The following is a 19,831-nucleotide window of genomic DNA, read 5'->3' on the forward strand; positions in this document are numbered from 1 at the left end:
TATCAATAAAAACTCTTGATTCTTTTAGTTTTGTAAGAAGTCTTAATATCTGGTGTGTTAAGTTCTCCAAATTTGTTCTTTAAGATTTTCTTGGCTATTGATGGCCCTTTGCATTCTCATATATATTGTAAAATCAGCATTTCAATTTCCACAAAAGAAACTTGCTGGGCTTCTGTTTGGAATTTCATGAAATTTAGAGCTTGATTTGGGAAGAATTGACTCTCCCTAATATTGAGTGTTCCAGTCCAAGAGTATGTTTATTTAGGCTTTCTTTAATTACTCTCAATAACACTTTACAGTTTAGGGGGTCTTGAATGTTTTTATTAGAATTATTCCAGGAATTGAAGTTTTTATCCTATTGTAAATGGTGTTATTAGCTTTTAAAAATTTCAGTGTCTAATTCTTTTTTGCCCACATATAGAAATACAATTGATTTTTTTATATTGACCTTATATCCAGCAACCTTGCAAATTTACATATTAATTCTAATAATTTTTCTCTGCAGAATTTTAGAATTTCCATGAATATAATCATGTCATCTATAAATATTTTTATTTTTTCCTCTGTAATTATATTTTTACTTCTCTTTTTCTTGTTTTATTGTGCTCACTAGATATCCAGTGCAATGTTGAATTCCATTCAGATTGCTGTTAGATTTCTAATTTCAGATTGGAAATTTCTGTCAGATTTCTAATCTAAGGGGGGGAATGTTTAATACTGCACCATTAAGGATAATGTTTGCTATAGATGTTTTTGTAGATACTCTTTATTTTATTAAGGAAATTGTCCTCTATTCTTAGTTTGCTATGAGTTTTTTAAAATTAGAAATTGATGTGGATTTTATCTTTTTTCTGAATTTTTTGGGATGATTATAGTTGGTCCTTCATATCCATGGGTTCTGCATCTGTGGAGTCAACCAACCATGGATCAAAATATTTGAAAAGAAATTCCAGAAAGTTCCAAAGAGCAAAACTTGAATTTGCTGTGTGCTGGCAACTGTTTATTGATACATAGCATTTACATTGTGTTAGGTATTATAAGTAATCTAGAGATGATTTAAAATATACAGGAGGATATGGGTAAGTTATATGCAAATACTATACATGATTTTATGTAAGGGACTTGAGCATATGGGGATTTTGGTATCCAGGTATTTTTGGTATCCAGGTTTGGGTCCTGGAACCAGTCCCCCAAGGATACTGAGGGATGTCTATATATGATTTTTCTCCTTTATAGTGTTAATGTGATATACTACATTAAATGATTTTCAAGTGTAAAACCAACTTCACATTCCTGGAACAAGCCCAACTTGTGATTTATTATCCTTTTAATATAAGGCTAGATTCTAAGATCATGTCTGAAAACTTTATTATCTGGATCACCTGTGGGTCTATTTCTATTATCTGTTTGTTCCCTTGATTTTTCCTCATTTGGTTTATTTCCTGGCATGCCTGATAATTTTTTAAAATTAAATTCTGGGCATTATTTATGAAATCAGTTCTAGATACTGGTATCTCCTTCCAGACTGGGTTTCATTTTCTTCTGGAAGGCAGAAAAAATACAGACAGGCAGATCGCCTTGTTCTTTTGTCTTAACTGAGGCTGGGTTTCCGGATGTGTTAAGGCTTCTCTGTTTCTGGTTTTCCTTTTCTCCTACAGTTTTAGCTCTTTAGGGGTCTCAGCTGAAGGTCTAGGTTGTTTACCAGAAGTTCCCTTCCTTGGTGGCCTCTGAACTCTAATTTTTTAACTCCCCAGTATTAAGAGACTGCCAAAAACTCAGCTTTGCTTTTTATCCTCTAAGCAGTTTCTTTCTGCTTGTTTTCTCAGCTTCCTCTTGCATGCAAACACAGTCTAATATTTGGCAAGCATCTCAAATGGAAATATTGGAGTTCATGGACGCCAGGACTTGAAGAGCCAAGGTCCTAGAGGAAGTGAACCCAAACTTCTATGAGATCACTTTTATGAGCTCACTCCTCTACAGCCTCTTTCCTCTGGGACCTTAGCCCTTCAAGTCATAACTTCCTGAAGCTCCAGTTTGCGTCCCCAGCCAGCGATATTGCTCCAAGCTCCTGGCTGCTTCTCCTTTCTGTTTGACATCCTTGCGTCATGCTAGGAATTAACAAATACCCTGAGATGAAAAATCAACAGCAAATACAGGGTTCACCTCAATGCATTTCTCTTGACTCATCAACCATTGCCTTTCTCGGTTGCTCTAAGATGGCTTCAAAAAGGTTTGTGTTTTTAGTCTTAGCAGGAGTGTTAGTTCAATACATCGTAGCCAGAAGCATCTATCTCTGAAGTATCATATTTTTATTATTTTTATTTGGAAATCTTTATAATGAATCCCCACAAATGTTGATGTTTGAGTCATTAACCAAACAGTATAGTTCTGGAAACCAGATCTGAACGCGGTAGTTGAGCCAGGATCTAGGCGAGTTGTTTTCTTAGAAAAGCATTTATCATAGACTGATTCTCATAAACTGATTGCTGTATGAATTCTGTCGGATGTTTGGTGTTGCCTCCCAAAGTGAAGTAATGTGAACTCTTATCTCCACCGACATGAAAGTGAGATACCTGGGACCGTTTTCTTTTATGAAGAGAAGGGCAAACTTGAGAAAGCCAGGAATAGGAGAACCCTATTGTCGTTTGGGTGGAGGAAAATCAAAGCCTTTTTATCACTGTGCCCAGCCACACCTGTTTCTCTTTCTGTATCTGGCTTTCATAGGTCCCGTCCCCAGGGACTCCTGCAATCTTACTGCTGGCTTGATAATCTCTGACGCACTCAGCGTGGGTCCCGGGCAAGCACTGAGCTTTTCAGTATTTGTTCCTTTGCCCCTGAAAAGGGGATAATGTAACTGACCCAGAACTGCTGTTATGTAACCCATTTGTTTCATCTTCTTAGTCAAGAACATATTCCTTAGACTTAGAATCATCTCCCTGAAGTTAAAGAAAAAAAAAAAAGATTCAAGAAGCTACCAAACCTTCTTCCTCCGCCTGTCTACATTCTGTTCTTTGCAAGGACACAGGGGAGCTGAGAAGGTTAGAGAGGACTTAACATTATCACACAGAATTGGATACACTCAGAAGAATGCTAAGTTTGGGGAGAGGGGGATGTCAGGGCATGGGGAGCCAGAGGAACTATTGTTTGGAACTGTTTATCCACTTGGTAAATGTGGCAGAGAAAAGAAAATAGGCCTGAGCTTCCCTGGTGGCGCAGTGGTTAAGAATCCACCTGCCAATGCAGGGGACATGGGTTCGAGTCCTGGTCCGGGAAGATCCCACATGCCGCGGAGTAACTAAGCCCGTGCGCCACAACTACTGAGCCTGCGCTCTAGAGCCCACGAGCCACAACTACTGAAGCCCGTGCACCTAGAGCCGGAGCTCCGTAACAAGAGAAGCCACTGCAATGAGAAGCCCGCGCACTGCAATGAAGAGTAGCCCCCGCTCGCCACAACTAGAGAAAGCCCTCATGCAGCAACGAAGACCCAACGCAGCCAAAAATAAAATAAATAAATTATTTATAAAATAAGTAAATTTATTTAAAAAAAGAAAGAACATAGGTCTTTGTTTCTGGAACTGTGCCTTCTGGATTATTCATTCCCAGAAACAGGTTGCTTTGGTTGCCAGCATCTCCCCCGGGACGTCCAGCTTTGTGGGAGTTGGGCCATGGTTGTGATCAAGATTTTTGTTTTGCTATTTCTTTTAAGATCAGAATTAACAGTATTTTTACTGTTTTAATTCCCCATATTGGGCAAGGACGTGGATGTGGGGTTGGTGATAAGAACTAAAACATATAAGATTTGCCCATGACATGTTTAAAAGGTGGCAGACCCTTCATTCAATCTGTGTTCAATCGCTAGGGCGTGTTGGAGTATTTGCCCCGGTGTCTGGGAACGTTACTGTGTCTGCGTGGCCAAAGAGGACAGGTTAGGTGGCCATGAACTTGTACAAAGTAATCTTCCGCCTTCCCCCTCTCTCCCTGTCTTGGACACATAGGAGCAAACCTTCTAATAATACTGCTGCTTCGGACTTGATCTAACCTGTGGTTCTGATTATTAGTCTAACTCTAACTCCCTGATGGTAAGGCCAATCCCTAAGACAATCAAACACTTACTTGTGAAGCCTACATGACTTTGCATGATTTTAAGGAGAGGAGCAAGGTATTTGGAGAGCAGACAGCTTTGAACCTTAAGTCTAAAAAGCAGGCCAAGGTCATTCTCCTCATACTGGAGAGGGAGAGTGCTGGAGGACAGCGCCTCTGAGTGTGGTCCCCAGACCAGCGGCACCAGCATCACCCGGGAATCTGTTACAAGTGCAAGTTTGCAAGGCCCTGCCTCAGAATCTCTAGCAGTCTGTGTGTTAACAAGGTCCCCAGGGGATTCTGATGCAGTCTGGCCTTGAGAACCTCTGCTATGATGGTTAAGAGCCAAGCTGCCTGGGTTCAGATCCAGCTGAGTGAGTGTGAGCAAGTTGCTTAACCCACACGTGCCTCAGTTTCCTGCTCTGTAAACCTGTGCTGGTATGAATAGTATTTTGTTTGCCTCTTCGGGTGGTCATGAGGAGCTGACATATGTAGGAGCGGTCCCATGGTAAACACCGTGTAAGGGCAGAGCCGTGTTAATATCCTGACAGCAAAGTGATTTGTACTGGTTTATTGAAGACGAAATATCCCTTACAGAGCGTAAGTGCCTTTGGTATATGAACTTTTCTCTTTATTCTCATCCTAGAGGTGCAAATTGGGTAAATTCAAGTGCCATAAAATCAATGAGAGCTTGGCTGATTATATAATAATAATGTTCATTCACCCTTGTTACTCAAATCTCTGTGTGTGTGTGTGTGTGTGTGTGTGTGTGTGTAGCAGTTTACTCTGATTTGTAATGCTTTGTTTTCAAGTATCCCATTTCTTTCTATCTTTTTAGTTGGTAAAAGTTTAGACGTAATCCTCTATATACAATACATTACATAAGAAAGAAGTAAAAATCCTTGCCTTACTGTCTAATTTTCATTGATTTTTGACTTTCATTCTATTTGAAAATTGTACTTCTCGCCTAAAGAAGACCTCGATGCCACTGGAGGGGGGTTTAGAAGGGAACCCCTGCTGTTTGCGTAGCAAAATCAGGAGCGTCTTGTTTGAGGCAACACTTTGACAGACTGCGTAGACTGAGAAGGTCATGTGTCATTGAAGAAAAGTAAATAGATGTGGGTCAGACCAGACCCATTTTAGTGACTTGCCGTAAATAGTGTCTCTTAAATACCTGAGTTACTGGAAGCAGTGAGCCGGTGAGGTCCCTCCTGAAAGCTGTCACTTTTTGAAAGTTCCTCACCCTTTCTGAGTGTCAGTGGTGTTTGCAGTCTAGACAGAGGACGCTGTGCTTGGGACGAGGAGGAGGGTGAGACCGGGGCAGCCACTGGAGTCCCAGCAGCAGGCGTTAGGCATCTCGACCTTTACTTCCTGCATGACCTTTCACCCCCTCCTACACTGACCCTGACGTGAGAAGTCACTCATGATTTCTCATCCTGTGTCAGCCCTGAGCATCTGAATGTGTTTTCCGTATCCAGCCGCCATTGGCATTGATGTGCAGTGGATTTTAAACTCTGACTTTATTCTAAGCCCTTGTTTGGGTAATTACTACCTCTGCCCTGTACTTTGGAAAAAAATTTTTGATTGAACTAGAGTTGATTTACTATATTTTGTTAGTTTCAGGTATATGGCAAAGTGATTCAGTTCTGTGTGTGTACATACACACACACACACTTTTTTCAAATTCTTTTCCATGATAGGTTATTACAAGATGGTGAATATAGTTCCCTGTGCTATACAGTAGGTCCTTGTTGTTTATCTATTTTATATCCAGTTGTATGTATCTGTTAATCCCCAATTCCCAATTTATCCCTCCCCGCCCTTTCCCCTTTAGTAACCATGATTGTTCTCTATGTCTGTGAGTCTCTTATTTGTAAATAAGTTCATTTGTATCATTTTTTAGGATTCAACAAATAAGTGATATCATGTGATATTTGTCTGCCTATACTTTTCTTGACTCTGCTTTTGAAGCCTGAGCTCTGGTTTCAAGCTGTGGTTACCCCACTTAACACCTGTGTGGCCTTCACACACTTACCCTCTCCAGGCTGCATGCCCTCAGCTCTAGAAGAGACACGTAATAGGACCTGACTTCCCCGGGCTTCCCGAGGAGCGGTGGGAGCTCTTCTCGAGGGCCTGCTTGGTGAAAGCACACGGGAAATATTTGCTGTTCCTCCTGCCACTGAGCCCAGCTATTTCAAGCCCATGCTCTCCATCACTTCCCTTCTAAGGGACCTGAGCATCCTAGGTTTAAGTGGCTGAATTTGATTCGCCCTCAGTGCCCTGAGCCCCGGAGCTCTTCCCGTCTCCAGGCTCAGCTGCGACCCCGCGTGTGTGGATCCACGGGTCTCCTAAGCCGTGAGGACCGGCGTTGTCCTCGCTGGACAGTCAGCGAGGGGTGGCCCAGAAGCACCACCAATGCCTGGGGACCCCAGTGTGACTCCGGAGCAGAGTCAGGGTAGCAACTCGGGCTCCCGTGTCCACCAAAGCCCACTCACCCTGTGGACTTCATTTCTTCCCCGTCATGGTTATGCATTCTTCCTCTTCCCTCTTTAAGCCACACCCTTCTCCTCTTCTCCTTTTTCTCTGCCTCTCTCTCCCATTTTTGGATGACGGCCTTCTCTCCCACCCCCCACTTTCTCTGCTAACAGACTCCTTCATCATAAATTCTTTTTAAATACAAAAGCTCATTCTAGCTCTTTCTACCAGCTATGCCACGCTCCTATCTTGGGCTGTATTTCTCTGCATCCTTGTTACAAGTCCTGAAAACATGTGCCGGTTGCCCCATCGAAGCTCTTAGTGACCAGTGGCCCTCGGCTCTAACCCCACACGGACCCCCTTCACCTCAGGGGCAGCCTCACGCCCTGACATTCTCACCGCGTCTTCATTCTAGAAGCCGCCCCTCTGACAAGAACATGTCTTGTGCATCCTTTGGGACCAGGGTGACTTTTCCCACATTGCCGTTCATGGTGTCTGTGTTATTTCTGGATGAAGGTCTTCTCCAGCCTTCCAGAACAGCATTGATGTCTTTTTACATCTTCACTTCAAAGCTTTGGACTTGCCATCCCCTCTTGCTGTTTTCCACGAACACCCCCTGTCTGCCTGCCCACAGTCACCTCAGTGATGGGGGCGGGCTAATTTCTCAGCAGGGGGTGTGACACATGTGGGGAGGGGGGGCGCTTTATAGATGGCGAGCGGGGATGTGCCCCCTGCAGACTCTGTCCAGCAGCTGAGTAAACGACGTGTAGCCACACGTACTGCTTGGAACTTGGAAAAGATGACAATAGCATTGCCTTCTAACTCTGAGCCATGTAAACAGGAAAAATTGTTTCCCCTCTGAGAAGTCTAACATTTTTAACTCAGATGTTTCACTGGCCTCCCAAACATTTGATGGGCTAGAGATACATTGTATTCATTTGTCACAGGTTGTCTTTCATAATAATCTCAAAAGGCAGAAAGTCATTGTGGAAAACTCTGAATCCACTTACTTTCTTTTCACCAGATTGTTCTTGCACTTACTGGTCATGTGTCCATAAACTCACACCTGAGTCTCAGTTTCCCCAGCTGTAAAATGGGGATAATGATATTCTACCTAGTTTTCAGGATGGTTGAAGCAAAGTAGATGCAAGCGCTTTATGATCGATTTAAATGTATACTGTTAGGACTTCCCTGGTGGCGCAGTGGTTAAGAATCCGCCTGCCAATGCAGGGGACACAGGTTCGAGCCCTGGTCCTGGAAGATCCCACATGCCGCAGAGCAACTAAGCACGTGCACCACAACTACTGAGCTTGTGCTCTAGAGCCCACGTGCCACAACTACTGAGCCCGTGAGCCACAACTACTGAAGTCCGCACGCCTAGAGCCCGTGTTCAGCAACAAGAGAAGCTACCGCAATGAGAAGGCTGCACTCCACAACGAAGAGTAGCCCCCGCTCGCCGCCAACTAGAGAAAGCCCACACGTAGCAACGAAGATCCAATGCAGCCAAAAATAAATACATAAATAAATAAATTTATAAAATAAATAAATAAATGTACGCTGTTAGTATTGCGATGGTCATCTTAAATTTAGTATTGAATTCTAGTAATTCTTCTGTCCTGTAAGCTCTTGCAGCAAAGTATTTCCAGCACCAGGGGATTTGACTCTTTCCATGGCTAAAACCTCTCCCTTCCCTGTCATGGGAATTCCAGGCCATTTCGTGCCAGTGTCCCTGGGATGTCAACTCAGACTGTGTCCTTGTGACACACCAAGGTGACCTTCACCAAGCATCCTTCACGCTGCCTTGTCATGGCATGTGGGTCCCTCAGCCCATCTTCCCACACGAGAGTTATATCAGTTGGAAACTGTTAAAAAAAAAAAAAAAAGTAAAAGTAGTCCCTGTGGAGCCCAGTGGAAGGAACGGGCTCGGTGAGTTTGCCTCAAAGGGCCCCAGCGTGGCTCACAGCGGGGCCGGGACAGACTTAAAACTCACCGTCCACATGGGGAACGATGCGGCTCTCACCGTAGGCCACGTGGAGGCCTTAATTAAAAGAAAAGAACTGATGATTACTTAGAAATAGGATGTGAATCCTGGCTTCTCCTTTCACAGGAACTAACATGTGAGGATTGTCGGGTTCTGAGCTTTTAAAAAAATGAACAAAGTACAACTTAGTAAATGCTCACCTTTATTGATCCTGATTTTAATATTTTCTTAACCCTTTTCCTCACTGCCCCCTCCCCTGCCTCTCTTTTTAGAGTTCATTAGCTGCAAAGCATGCAACAATAGGACTGTTTATTTATTTTGAATTTACCTTAATTCTAAAAAAGATGTGGCCTGAGCAGCTGTAGTGAGGCTTTTGGTGACACCGAGGGGCCCCCCATGTCAGCAGGCAGCTGCTGTGTGTGTGGCACCCCAGCAGACTGTGTCGCGGGTGTGTCCTGTCGCCTGACACCGGGCAGGACGGAGTGGGCATGAGCTGGGGGCCCTGCGCCCTTCATCCTGCCACCTTTTCCCTCTTTCAGAGACTCTGACCTGTTTCTGTTGGACACCCGCGCCGTGTGGGCCTCGGAAGAAGGCTGGCTGGAATTTGACATCACAGCCACCAGCAACCTGTGGGTCCTGACCCCGCAGCACAACATGGGGCTGCAGCTGAGTGTGGTCACGCGGGACGGTGAGTTGGCCGAGCTCGGGCCGAGGGTCGTCGGCCTTCGCTTCCTTCGTGGCAGGCGCGGCAGAGCCGTGGTTTCCGGGGGGGGCCCCGTGCTCCAGGATGGCTTGGCTTCCTGCCCCTCAGAGCCACTGTGGACGAGCAAGGCCTTCCCCCCAAGCCCCCTGGCAGGGACCTGGAGACGGGGAGATGGTCCGGGGTCCGAGAGTGCCCACGGAGGGCAGCGCCCAGGCAGAGGCTGGGGCGCGCTGAGAGGGAGAGGAACGCGGGAGCGGGTCCGAGTGCCGACACTGAGTGGGTCAGTGGGCGCCCCTCCCGCGCCTCCGGGTCCCCGCGCCGCCGGGTCCTCGCGCCGCCGGGTCCCCGCACCAGGCACCGGCTGCCTGTGACGCTGCCTCGCCGGGCGGAGGCACGTGATCACGAGGCAGGATGAACGGGAGGCAGGGACGAGAGCCGCGGCACGGGGGGAGCTGGGGGTCCCGCCACCCTCCTGCTTTGGTTTGCCTTCCAGGGCTCGACATCAACCCCCGAGCCGCCGGCCTGGTGGGCAGGGACGGCCCCTACGACAAGCAGCCCTTCATGGTGGCCTTCTTCAAGGCCAGCGAGGTCCGCGTGCGCAGCGCCCGCTCGGCCGCCGGCCGCCGGCGACAGCAGGGCCGCAGCCGCTCCGCCCCGGCCCAGGACGTGTCGCGGGCCTCCAGCGCCTCAGGTGGGTTGGGCGACCCTGTCTTTGGGGGACCCTGTGGGCTCTGGGGCGTCCGTGAGGACACAGGACCCGCCAAGGGTTTCAGACGCCGCGCGGCTTCTGCGGACCCGCGCGGAGGCCGCAGGTCCTGGTCAGCCCCTGATGACCTAGACGGTCCCTAGGCCGTCAGAGGGGCGCGCTCGTTACCCCGAGGTTGTCTCAGGCTGCAGACAGCCTCAGAGTCTGTTTTCGCAGAAGAGCGTCTTTTTGTTTGGTCAGGTCTCTCCACCTCTTTCCACGCCCGTGACGATCTTTAGAGCGCCTAGCTTTTCTCCTAGTTGCGTTACGCCGGGGAAACGGTGATGTACAAACTTGGTACTTTCGTGCAAGGCGGGCTGGCGTTTGTCGGTGCTCTCGGCTGGCAGTGATATGGCCAGTCAGGTCCAACAGCCTCTCTGATGGATTTCACTGGTGCATTTGACTGGCAAGTTCAGGGTTCTACCTTTAGACGTGGTTAGATCCGTGGGCTCAGATGATATTAGGAATCTCTCTTTTTCTAGCTTCGTCTGTTGGTGGCATCCTCAGAAAGCCTGTCTTGAGGTGGTGGTCAGGAAGGCAACCTCGGCTTCAGAAAGAGAGCATCTCTCTCGTGGTAGCTTCAGACAGCCAGGCTGGGCCCAGGTGCTCACCCCCTGGAGGTACGGGATGGAGTCAGACCCCTCCTGCCCTGAACAGGCAGGGTCAAAGGGCAGGAGAGAGGAAACAGCTCCCACTGCCCGAGTGTCAAGTCAGAGATCTTTCCGAAATGCTCCCTCCCACGCCGTGCCTTCTGGGGAAGAGACACGGAAGTCCGCTCGTCAGAACGCAGGGTGGGGGGCGGGTAGCAGGCGTTCCCTCCTGACACCCAGCTCACAGAGCTAGTCAGTATTGAATTCAAACCAAGGTGCATCTTACTCTAAAGTTGGTGCTTTCAAGTTCTGGGTTTCCTTTCCCTTTAAATAGCCCAGAAATCCAAGCACGAAGTTGAAGATTTGCTGTAGGATTTGCAATTGGAGACCTTGCTTCCCTCATTACTACTCTGTGACTTTGGACAAACCTAATCCACTTCAGCGTCAGTTTACCCAGCTGTTAAGTGGGGATGATTGATCCTCGGTGGCTTTGCTGGAATTAAACGAGAAGCATTGCTCTGGCTCAGAGGTGCCTCCAAGCATGGGAAGGTCTCAGGGTGTATGTTAGGCTCCTCTGAAGGGCTGTGAAATACTTATGGAAGATGCATTAATTTTTCCAGGTGACTGTTGTCATCTTGTCGTCTTCTATGGCCGGCAAGAGTTCTTGGAACTTTCCGAAGCACCCTGTTTTCCTTTGGGAAACAGTGCCTTCATTTTGGGCTCTGACTCCGCGGTTTCTGTTACCAGTAACCTGGCTGTGGAACTTGTACCACCCGGTGTGATGTGACATTTTGCCGCTTTTCCTCCTGGTGTTTCTTGGAAGCTTCGCCCAGCATGGGTGTTCCTGTGTTTACCGCTAGAAACAGTCAGGGTTGGGGTTTAAAGAAGAAGAAGAAATGATTGCTTGCCTTTATTCGCTTGGCGGGAAGCCTGCGGAACAGTAATCATCGCAGTGCTGTCCTCGGGGCCCGGCGGTGCAGCCGGCCAGGGGCATCCATTCATTGACTGTGGCCAGTTTGGTACTGGGACCTCAGGCCTGAAGGCGGCTCTTGAGGTGCTGATTGCTTTTTAAAATGAAAATCTCACTTGATTTACTCCACATCCCCTCCCCCACCAGTACACACACAAATTTCTTTTTTAATCGAGAAAACATGTCACCTCTGATTTGGGTTTTCGTGGTATCACTGAATTCTTCTCTTCCAAGTCCCTTTCAGCATTTTGTTTTCAGTTTGATGAGTTTAAATTAAATATGAATAGTAAAGCGTGGTCTAACTTGTAAGAAGAGGCAAGTATATCTGCTTTTTCTTGGTCTTCCCACCCCCCAGCCCCGTACTTTCAAACATGCTTTGTTCCTTTCAGCAGCACTGAGGCAAAGAGTTCATAACAAATGGGCCTGGTCTCACCTGTTTAAAGGCCCAGACCCCCCAAGAAAGTATTACTACGGAGGGTCCTCCTTCCCTCCCACTATCTTCAAAGACTCTCAAGCTGGTCCAAGAAGTGGCCCAGGTTAGGCTCACTGAAATGCTTTATCGGTTTGGCCCTTTCCTCCTTCCTTAGTCTTGCCATTAATGGGAATGGAGGTGCAGAGGGGATTGCTCTTGGAGAAGGTATTTCCAGAAAGATGGCCTGCTCTCCAGGGGAATGGGCCATCGGTTTGCGCTTTCTTTCTGGGCTACGGTGGGGCCAGATGTTGCTGCGTCTTCGTGAACCAGGTAGATGCTGCCGAGACAAAAAGCTGTGGTCTCGGGTGTGACTCCAGGCGGGACTTGCCCCTTGTAAATCTTCCGGGAGGTTGAAGGAAGAGATGGCTTGGCCTCTGCTGACCCCCGTCTTGCACAGTGTGCTGCTCCCAGGGAATTCATGCTTCTCCACTGAAACAAACACCAGCAGCAGCGCACCAGCGACCGTCCTGCCTCTGGGTAAAGAAGTTAGCATCTTTCATCCAGTTGCCTGTCATCAGGGTGAAACATGGCAGGGAAACATGTGGCTATTTTTGGAACTGAGCTGCCGATGCCGGAGACGGCGGGACCCGTCCCCAACGAGGGAAAGGCCAGGAGTCCGTCCTCCTCTTCCCCTGCCGCCCTGCCCACCAAAATCTTCTCTCACACCTGTCCTTGGCCTTCAAGCTGGACTTCCCAAACACATGCACCAAGCAGTGGGTTTGGACCGAAGTCTCCCTGGATGGGTTTGACCTACCCTGGCTTCTCTGTCACTGTCTGCTCCGAGTGGATGTTGGATGTTGGCCGTGTCGCACTTCTCCAGTGGGCTTGGATATTGTCTGGACCATATCGTTCATCGTTTGACACGTGTTTTGCTGGTCCTGGTCCAAGCCATGCTGTGCAGCCCACTGGGGATTCTAGTGCCTCTGGCCATTCTTTTCAGCCTCCAGGCTACCAGGCAGCCCACTGCTCCTGTGGCACCCCATCCACGGCTCCCCGAGCTCACTGGGTGGTCTCATTCTACCTGCTGCCATTCACCCTCTTTCATAGTATCTTTCTCTCAGCGTCCATGATTTTGTCTCCTGGGGGACTGACACCACCTGACCGACCCATTACAAGGGTTGTGACAAATGGCCTTGAGGGATGGTTCCATGTGGTGATTCTAGATTCTGTTGTAACTCATTTTCCAAGACATCTTTGGGGTGTGGGGTAGTGAATGTGATTTCAATTCAGCTGGTGAGTCTGAGGTTTTCTGCCATGTCCACCAGCTGGCTGCCAACACCGTGACTGAGAATTGCTCTTTGTTTTGGCAGATGAATAGTTTTGAAACATTTTCTGCCACTTTGAACAATTCATGTCAAATTGGATTAGCTGACCTTTGGGCCTCCTTCACCCTTGATGTTCATGTTGCCGTCACTCAGCCCTGCCGACTGTCTCTGAACCAGCAACTTCTCAAGACCCTCTCTCTTCTTTGGAATGAGGTCTTCATCGATTCAAATGCTACCTGTGAGCATCTCTTAAATTCTCCTTCTGTCTCTTTCCAACCCACCCAAACATGTATCCTTTTTTAAAAAATTTTATTTATTTATTTATTTATTTATTTGTTTGTTATTTTTGGCTATGTTGGGTCTTTGTTGCTGCACACGGGCTTTCTTCAGTTGCGGCGAGCAGGGGCTGCTCTTTGTTGCGGCGCGCGGGCTTCTCATTGCCGTGGCTTCTCTTGTTGCGGAGCACGGGCTCTAGGCGAGCTGGCTCAGTAGTTGTGGCTCACGGGCTCTAGAGCGCAGGCTCAGTAGTTGTGGCGCACGGGCTTAGTTGCTCCGTGGCATGTGGGATCTTCCCGGACCAGGGACTGAACCCATATCCCCTGCATCTTAACCTCTGTGCCACCAGGTAAGTCCCCAAACATGTATCCGTAAGGGTCCTGGGAGAAAAGGTGGCTCTGGTACATGTAAATACACTATTGACCTTCTCGTTGCTGGTTCATATCTTCTATCCCTTGAACTTTGCAGTTGGGACCATTCAGTATGCTTCCAGCATAGGAAAGGTAACCAGAGCTCATCACTTGCAAAGCAGTGATGTGGGTACTTTATTATGACTATGACATGTTTTGCTGTAGATTTCAGGGAATTTCAGTGCACAGACTAGGGGGTCTCATTCTCCCAGAGCAATGTTTGCTTGGCCTTTTAGTTCCTGGCAGGTATCCCCTCTGGCTCGGCACTTGCCTCCATGGGTTGACATGCCAAAGATGAGAGGGCTCATCCACCATGGACACCCAATGCTTGGGAAGAATGGACATGGGTCAGGGCTGTGACTTAGCCGTTTATAGTTCTTCAAAGGCGTTGCGAATTTTAATTTGCCATTTTGATCTTAAATTCAAATTTTAGGGCCTGAAGCTTGGCTCCCAGATGTCTCGGTCAAGAGGTAGAGGCTCGTCCAGGGCTTTCTAAATGAAACCAGAACTTAATTCTCCACAGCTGTGGAGGACAGGCATAGCACGAGTGATTGGAAAGTTAGAATTGTTCCAAATTCCACATTTATAATACTTGACTCTTGTCTGCCATTACGCCCCTTTAGGATAGGATAAAAGTTATCAAGGAGTGAAGCCAACTGGAACCTGACCTTCTACTCCATCCCTAGGTTCACCCCTAATGAATGTGCTAATGGCCGGTAATGCTGAATAATAAAGAGGCGTGAACAGGTGCTGCAAGATGCCCGAATAATTCACCAACTACTACCAACTCCCAAGAGGGCACTGGGGGCCAGGGTCCCTCTAGGAAGGGACAGAGGTGCATGAAGCAGGGAGTCTCAGGGCTCAGTCTTTAAGGGGAAGCCTCTGTCTGTTTTCAAGATACTTAGCTCCGTATTCTTTTAAAATCAAGACCAAGGCTGAGATCAAAGCCCCGCTCCGATTAAATGGAGCTGTATAAGACCTTGAAATCCTGCAGCCACAAAAGAACAGGACTTCACTGTTGCCTCTCATGCTAACCATCTGGTTGTAAACAAAATTGAGCCTCTGAAAAGCAAGCTGCCCCCCACTCCTGCCCCCCGCCCTACACTTTACGAGATTATTGACACCAGAAATCAAAATCCCAGTGTGGTCCCGGGGTGCCGCAGTGTCAGTGGCACAGGAGCTGGGCTTCCTCCAGCAGGTTCTTAAGGCCCCGTTGATTCTGTGGGGTACGTGGGAGCCGGAGATTCCTTCGGGATAAGCTGGGCGGATCGGGCCGGAGATTGGGGGGGGGCGGCCAGACCGGTGCAGACAGGGGTGCCATTTTAACAGCTGCTCTTTGTCCTTGCCCTTGTCATTCTAGGAGGGAAGGGAAATGAGAGCAGCGAACTGTTCCCTCTAAAAAACAAGCTTCCTCTGGGAAGACTCTGCAGCCTGAGCTCAGAAAAGCCGGGCTGTGCGGACAGCATGCGCTGTGCTCCTGCTGTTCTCGTGTTTTCCTGGCCGAGCATGGGGCCTGCAGCTGGTGTGGCCTGGGGCAAGGGAGGTGGTCAGCCCCACACGGCCCGGGCGGCCGTCTGCAGAAGCCCTCCCGCTCCTCCCCTGCCCCCTGGTTTCTTAGGCCGCCCTGACTCTGTCTCTTTCCTGCTTCTTCCCCTCTCCAGCCTCCCCTCTGTTCCTCTCTCCTCCTCTCTTGGGGCTGGAAAGGACAGCAGGCCGGCTGCCCGGACCCCTGGGACTCGGGCCGAGCTGGGGCCGCAGGGATTCGGGTGCAGCCGCCTCCCTCGTGGCTGCCCGGCCCCGCCTGCGGCGTGATGGGGCCCCTGCCCTTCTCCTCCCGGCCCCGCTCTCCTGAGAATCTCTCCTGCCCAAGGGAAGCAAGGGCCAGACTGCGGAGACCGCGGGGGGTTGGCCAGAGCGCGCTGTTGGCCGCGGCCCTTCCCCACGCCCTCTCGGTTCCATCTGGCAGAAAGAGCAACTGTCCCTGCCTGCGTCCCGACGCCAACGGGGGATCCTACAGTCCAGTTCCATCCTGATCCTCACGGCCTGGGGGGAGCACAGATGCCAGCAGGTCAAGGGCTCGGCCCCCTGCGGATGCCACCTGCGGTTCTGTCCCACTCAGTGAGATTCAGGGGTTCCCGCAACGCCCCCTCCCGGGTCTGATGATTCACTGGAGCAACTCAGAGGACTCAGGAAAGTGCTCCAGTTATGACTCCAGGTGGATAGAAAGGACGCAGAGGAGGAACAGCCCTCCCCCCCCGGGGATCCGGCGGGTCGCTCTGCCCGCGCACGGTCACGCTCACCCACCCCCAGGCTCCCCCGAGCCCCGTGTCCAGAGCTGTCACGTGGGGCTCACGACTTGAACTCCGTCTCCAGTCCTCCTCCCTTCCCTGGAGGTCAGGCTGGCCCGCGTTCCCGCCTCTGATCACGTGGTGGTCCTTCTGGGGAGCAGCCCCATCCTGAGCTCTCCGGGGACCCACTAGGAGCTGGATTATCACACAGGAAATTCCATGGTTTGGGTAGCTCTTCACATGTCCTTAACTTCATTCCACCAGAACTGCTCTCTCTTCCTCTCTCTCTCCCTCTTTAACTGTCCCTTGTCTGAACTCCCGGTGGGGTTTCTCTCCGGCCCCTGCGCACGGCGTTCAGATTCTGTTTTGTACTGGCGTGAGCCCTGCGCGTCTCGTGGCACCCCGTCCACTCCCTGAGTCGCTGGAGGCCAGAAGCCTTGCCTGACGAATCCTCGTGTTTCCCGTGGCGCCTCGCAGAGGGCATGTCACGCAGAAGCCGCCCCGTCTGGCCTAGATGAGTCAGGGCGCTCCTTGTCCTCCTGCCAGCGGTCGGTTAATGAAGCCAGGCTAGCAGGTCCTGACACACAGAGCAGGTGCGTGCACTTCAGCAGACGTGGCGCTCCCGCCCCGTCCCCGCTCCCGGCCTCCCCGGCAGGCCTGGCTCCAGGGCGCCCCCTTCGGGAGGCTCTCCTGGCCCAGCAGCCGTCCTCCCAGCCCCTGCGCAGCTTCAGGACAGTCCCTGTTTAGAAAGCGCGCGGAACCTGCCTGGTGTGCCTTGCCTGTGAATACGATGTCCTCCAAGTCAGGGCCCCGGGGTGTCTGGGGCGTCTTGGTCCAACGGGGGATCACGACAAACATCTGTGGCTTGAAAGGCGCCCGTTCAGGTCAGTAATGACGGGTGGTGTGCCAGCGTGCCCGGCAGTGACCCCGGAGTGGACGAGACGGAGTAGGTCAGACACCCGAGCAGCTGGGAGCCTGCAGAGCTGTGGGCGCCCCCGCTGTGTCTAGCGGGGGCCCCGTGCACGGCTGGCCCGTGGTTAACGGCCCGGGTAAGTTTGTAAATGAAGAATGAATGAGTTAACTGTGGCATCTTCTGATCTCCAACAGATTACAACAGCAGCGAACTGAAAACAGCCTGCAGGAAGCACGAGCTCTACGTGAGCTTCCAAGACCTGGGGTGGCAGGTGAGTGCTCTGGACTGCAAGGGGGACGAGGGCCCTTTCTCAGCAGTCTCTTCTCGTCTTAGAGGCGGCAGCCATCATCAAAGACCTTGAACTTGAGGGCCGAGAAGCTTCCTCCTGTGAAGGCACTTAGGAGCCCTTCCAGATGCCCGGGTCGTGGAGTGGGGGGGGTGGGGGGGGCAAAAGGCCCGCCCACTCGTGCATGAAGCCCCCCGGCTCCTTTTCAGGTGCCCGGGCTCCCTGTCCCTCCAAATCAGTAGCCCCTTTCCCAGGGCTCTTCTCTCATTCTCTCAGGGTCCACAGGGCCTGCATTGCTTTGGGCATTTAAACAAGTGTTCATTGTGCTTTGACAAAAGGCTGGAAGAGCATCTAATAGTTAACTTCTGCAAGGGCCATATACCGGCTCACCCAGACTAGAAGCGCACCAATGTTTTGCCTCCCTCCTGAGGGCCATTGCTAAGAGAAGACGCAAATTCTAGGTGTCCAGTGATGGAAGATCGTTCCCATGTGCAGGTGGCATTGCGGAGACAGGGAGTACTTGGGCTCCTGGAGAGGCTCCTTTGGTCCAAGTTCATGGAGCCGGCCACCTGCAGGCCTCCAGGCCTGGGCGGGCCAGGAGCAGGTCAGGGCCTTGTGGGCCTGTGGAAGGAGCGAGGGCTCCAGAGTGGGACTGACCGGGTTCGCAGCCTCGCTTTGCCCCTCGAGTGTGACCTCGACCTGCTGTGTCTGTCTCCTTAGCTGCCCCATGTGAGTGATAGCTTCTCGCAGGGTTCCTGAGGGCACAGGCGATACGAGGCGTGTGTCTACATCACTCTCTCTGTTGCTTCCTTTTGCTTTGAATGAAGGACTGGATCATTGCACCCAAGGGTTACGCTGCCAACTACTGTGATGGAGAATGCTCCTTCCCTCTCAACGCGCACATGAACGCCACCAACCATGCCATCGTGCAGACCCTGGTGAGCGCCGGCATCTCCGCGTGACTGGGGAGTAGGCCCGGACCAGGTATTGTTCCTAACGACGCCTCCCCTCCTTCTGTGTTTGGAACAGGTCCACCTTATGAATCCCGAGTACGTCCCCAAACCGTGCTGTGCGCCAACGAAACTGAATGCCATCTCAGTGCTTTACTTTGATGACAACTCCAACGTCATCCTGAAAAAATACAGGAACATGGTCGTCAGAGCTTGTGGGTGCCACTGACTCAGGATGAGCTGCTGGGGACACACGCACTGCCTTGGACTCCTGCATCACATCTGCCTTAAAAGGCACCTGGAAGCACCGAGAAAGCGGGATAAGACGCCGACACCATCTCGTGCCGGCTGCTGCCTTTCCGCCCTAACAGACATCTTAAAGGACCTCGTCCGTAACCTGCTCACGTAGTAAATGTCGTGAGTAGTTGTCGGTCTCTAGGAAGCTGAGTTTGAGCGTCTGTAGTATGAAGTCTGGTGACTGAAGAGACCTAACTTTGAACGTTCCCCTCTGCCCCCCAAACCCACCCAAATTATTTTGCTTTAGATCAAGCTCTTCATGGTTTTATTAAGTAAATAGGGAAGATAATCTTAAAGTAAAATTCTTCTTGGCTCAGATATCAGCGGGCTCAGTAGTTGCTCACAGGTAGATTTTGCAGATAACGGGAATGGGGGAAGAACGTCTCTGTTCAGCTCTCCTCCCAGGGAGGTCGGTTTCTCACGTGGGATCAACAGCCCGGGAGGAAGCCGGGCGGCCCGCAAGTGCCTTTTGTCTCAGTCGTGCTGTTACATGTTTGTGCGGGCGTTTTGTCCGTGTGAAAATATCCTTATTTCAGTTCAACCACATCATTTCCCCCGCCCCCCGCCCCCCCCCCCCCTCACCACCACCACCAGCATTTGCTGTTTTCTTTGCTAGGACCAAAAACAGAGACTAGAGTGATCCCACTTTGAGGCGAGGCTCCGGGGATGAGAAGTCTTTTTAAAGCCATCATTTTAACCGAGCTACACGCCCGCACCTCTTCCCTTGAGGGACGGCTCTTTGAAAAAGCACGTTTACGTCAGGAATGTCAGCCCTCATCTGTGTCGGTAAAACGGTTCCTTGCCTCTTACTGGACAGCGTCCCGCATCTCGGGGTTAGACCAGCAAAGGCGGTGAGCTGAGGAAGGGCACCCAGCCTTAGGAAGAGATTAGGATGGGTATGCGGTTTAGGAACCGAAATCACGGTTTTCTCCTGTAGAAAGTAAGACTCAGATTAAATCTGAGAATATTTTTTAAATGTCTTTTTCACGATCATGTACTAGGAAACCAATTTCATACTAAACTGATTAAATAATACATTTATGATCTATAACTGCACTTACAGCTTTTTTGTAAATATAAACTATAATTTATTGTCTATTTTATATCTGTTTTGCTGTAACATTTAAGGA

At 50.1% G+C, this 19,831-nt stretch overlaps 1 protein-coding gene across 1 annotated transcript in view; it reads left to right on the top strand.

Moving 5' to 3' along the window:
- BMP6 (bone morphogenetic protein 6) overlaps positions 1–19,273 on the top strand; it is a 144,049-nt gene extending 124,776 nt beyond the window's left edge. The window contains exons 3-7 of the mRNA XM_036869058.1: positions 9,076–9,224; positions 9,733–9,930; positions 17,363–17,439; positions 18,282–18,392; positions 18,484–19,273. Of these exons, the coding sequence (XP_036724953.1) occupies positions 9,076–9,224; positions 9,733–9,930; positions 17,363–17,439; positions 18,282–18,392; positions 18,484–18,633 (685 nt within the window). The 3' untranslated portion in view covers positions 18,634–19,273. The remainder of the gene's footprint in view (positions 1–9,075; positions 9,225–9,732; positions 9,931–17,362; positions 17,440–18,281; positions 18,393–18,483) is intronic.
- The last annotated feature ends 558 nt before the right edge of the window (positions 19,274–19,831 follow it).

This window comes from Balaenoptera musculus, chromosome 11, assembly GCF_009873245.2.
Source record: "Balaenoptera musculus isolate JJ_BM4_2016_0621 chromosome 11, mBalMus1.pri.v3, whole genome shotgun sequence".
Lineage (NCBI taxonomy): Eukaryota > Metazoa > Chordata > Mammalia > Artiodactyla > Balaenopteridae > Balaenoptera > Balaenoptera musculus.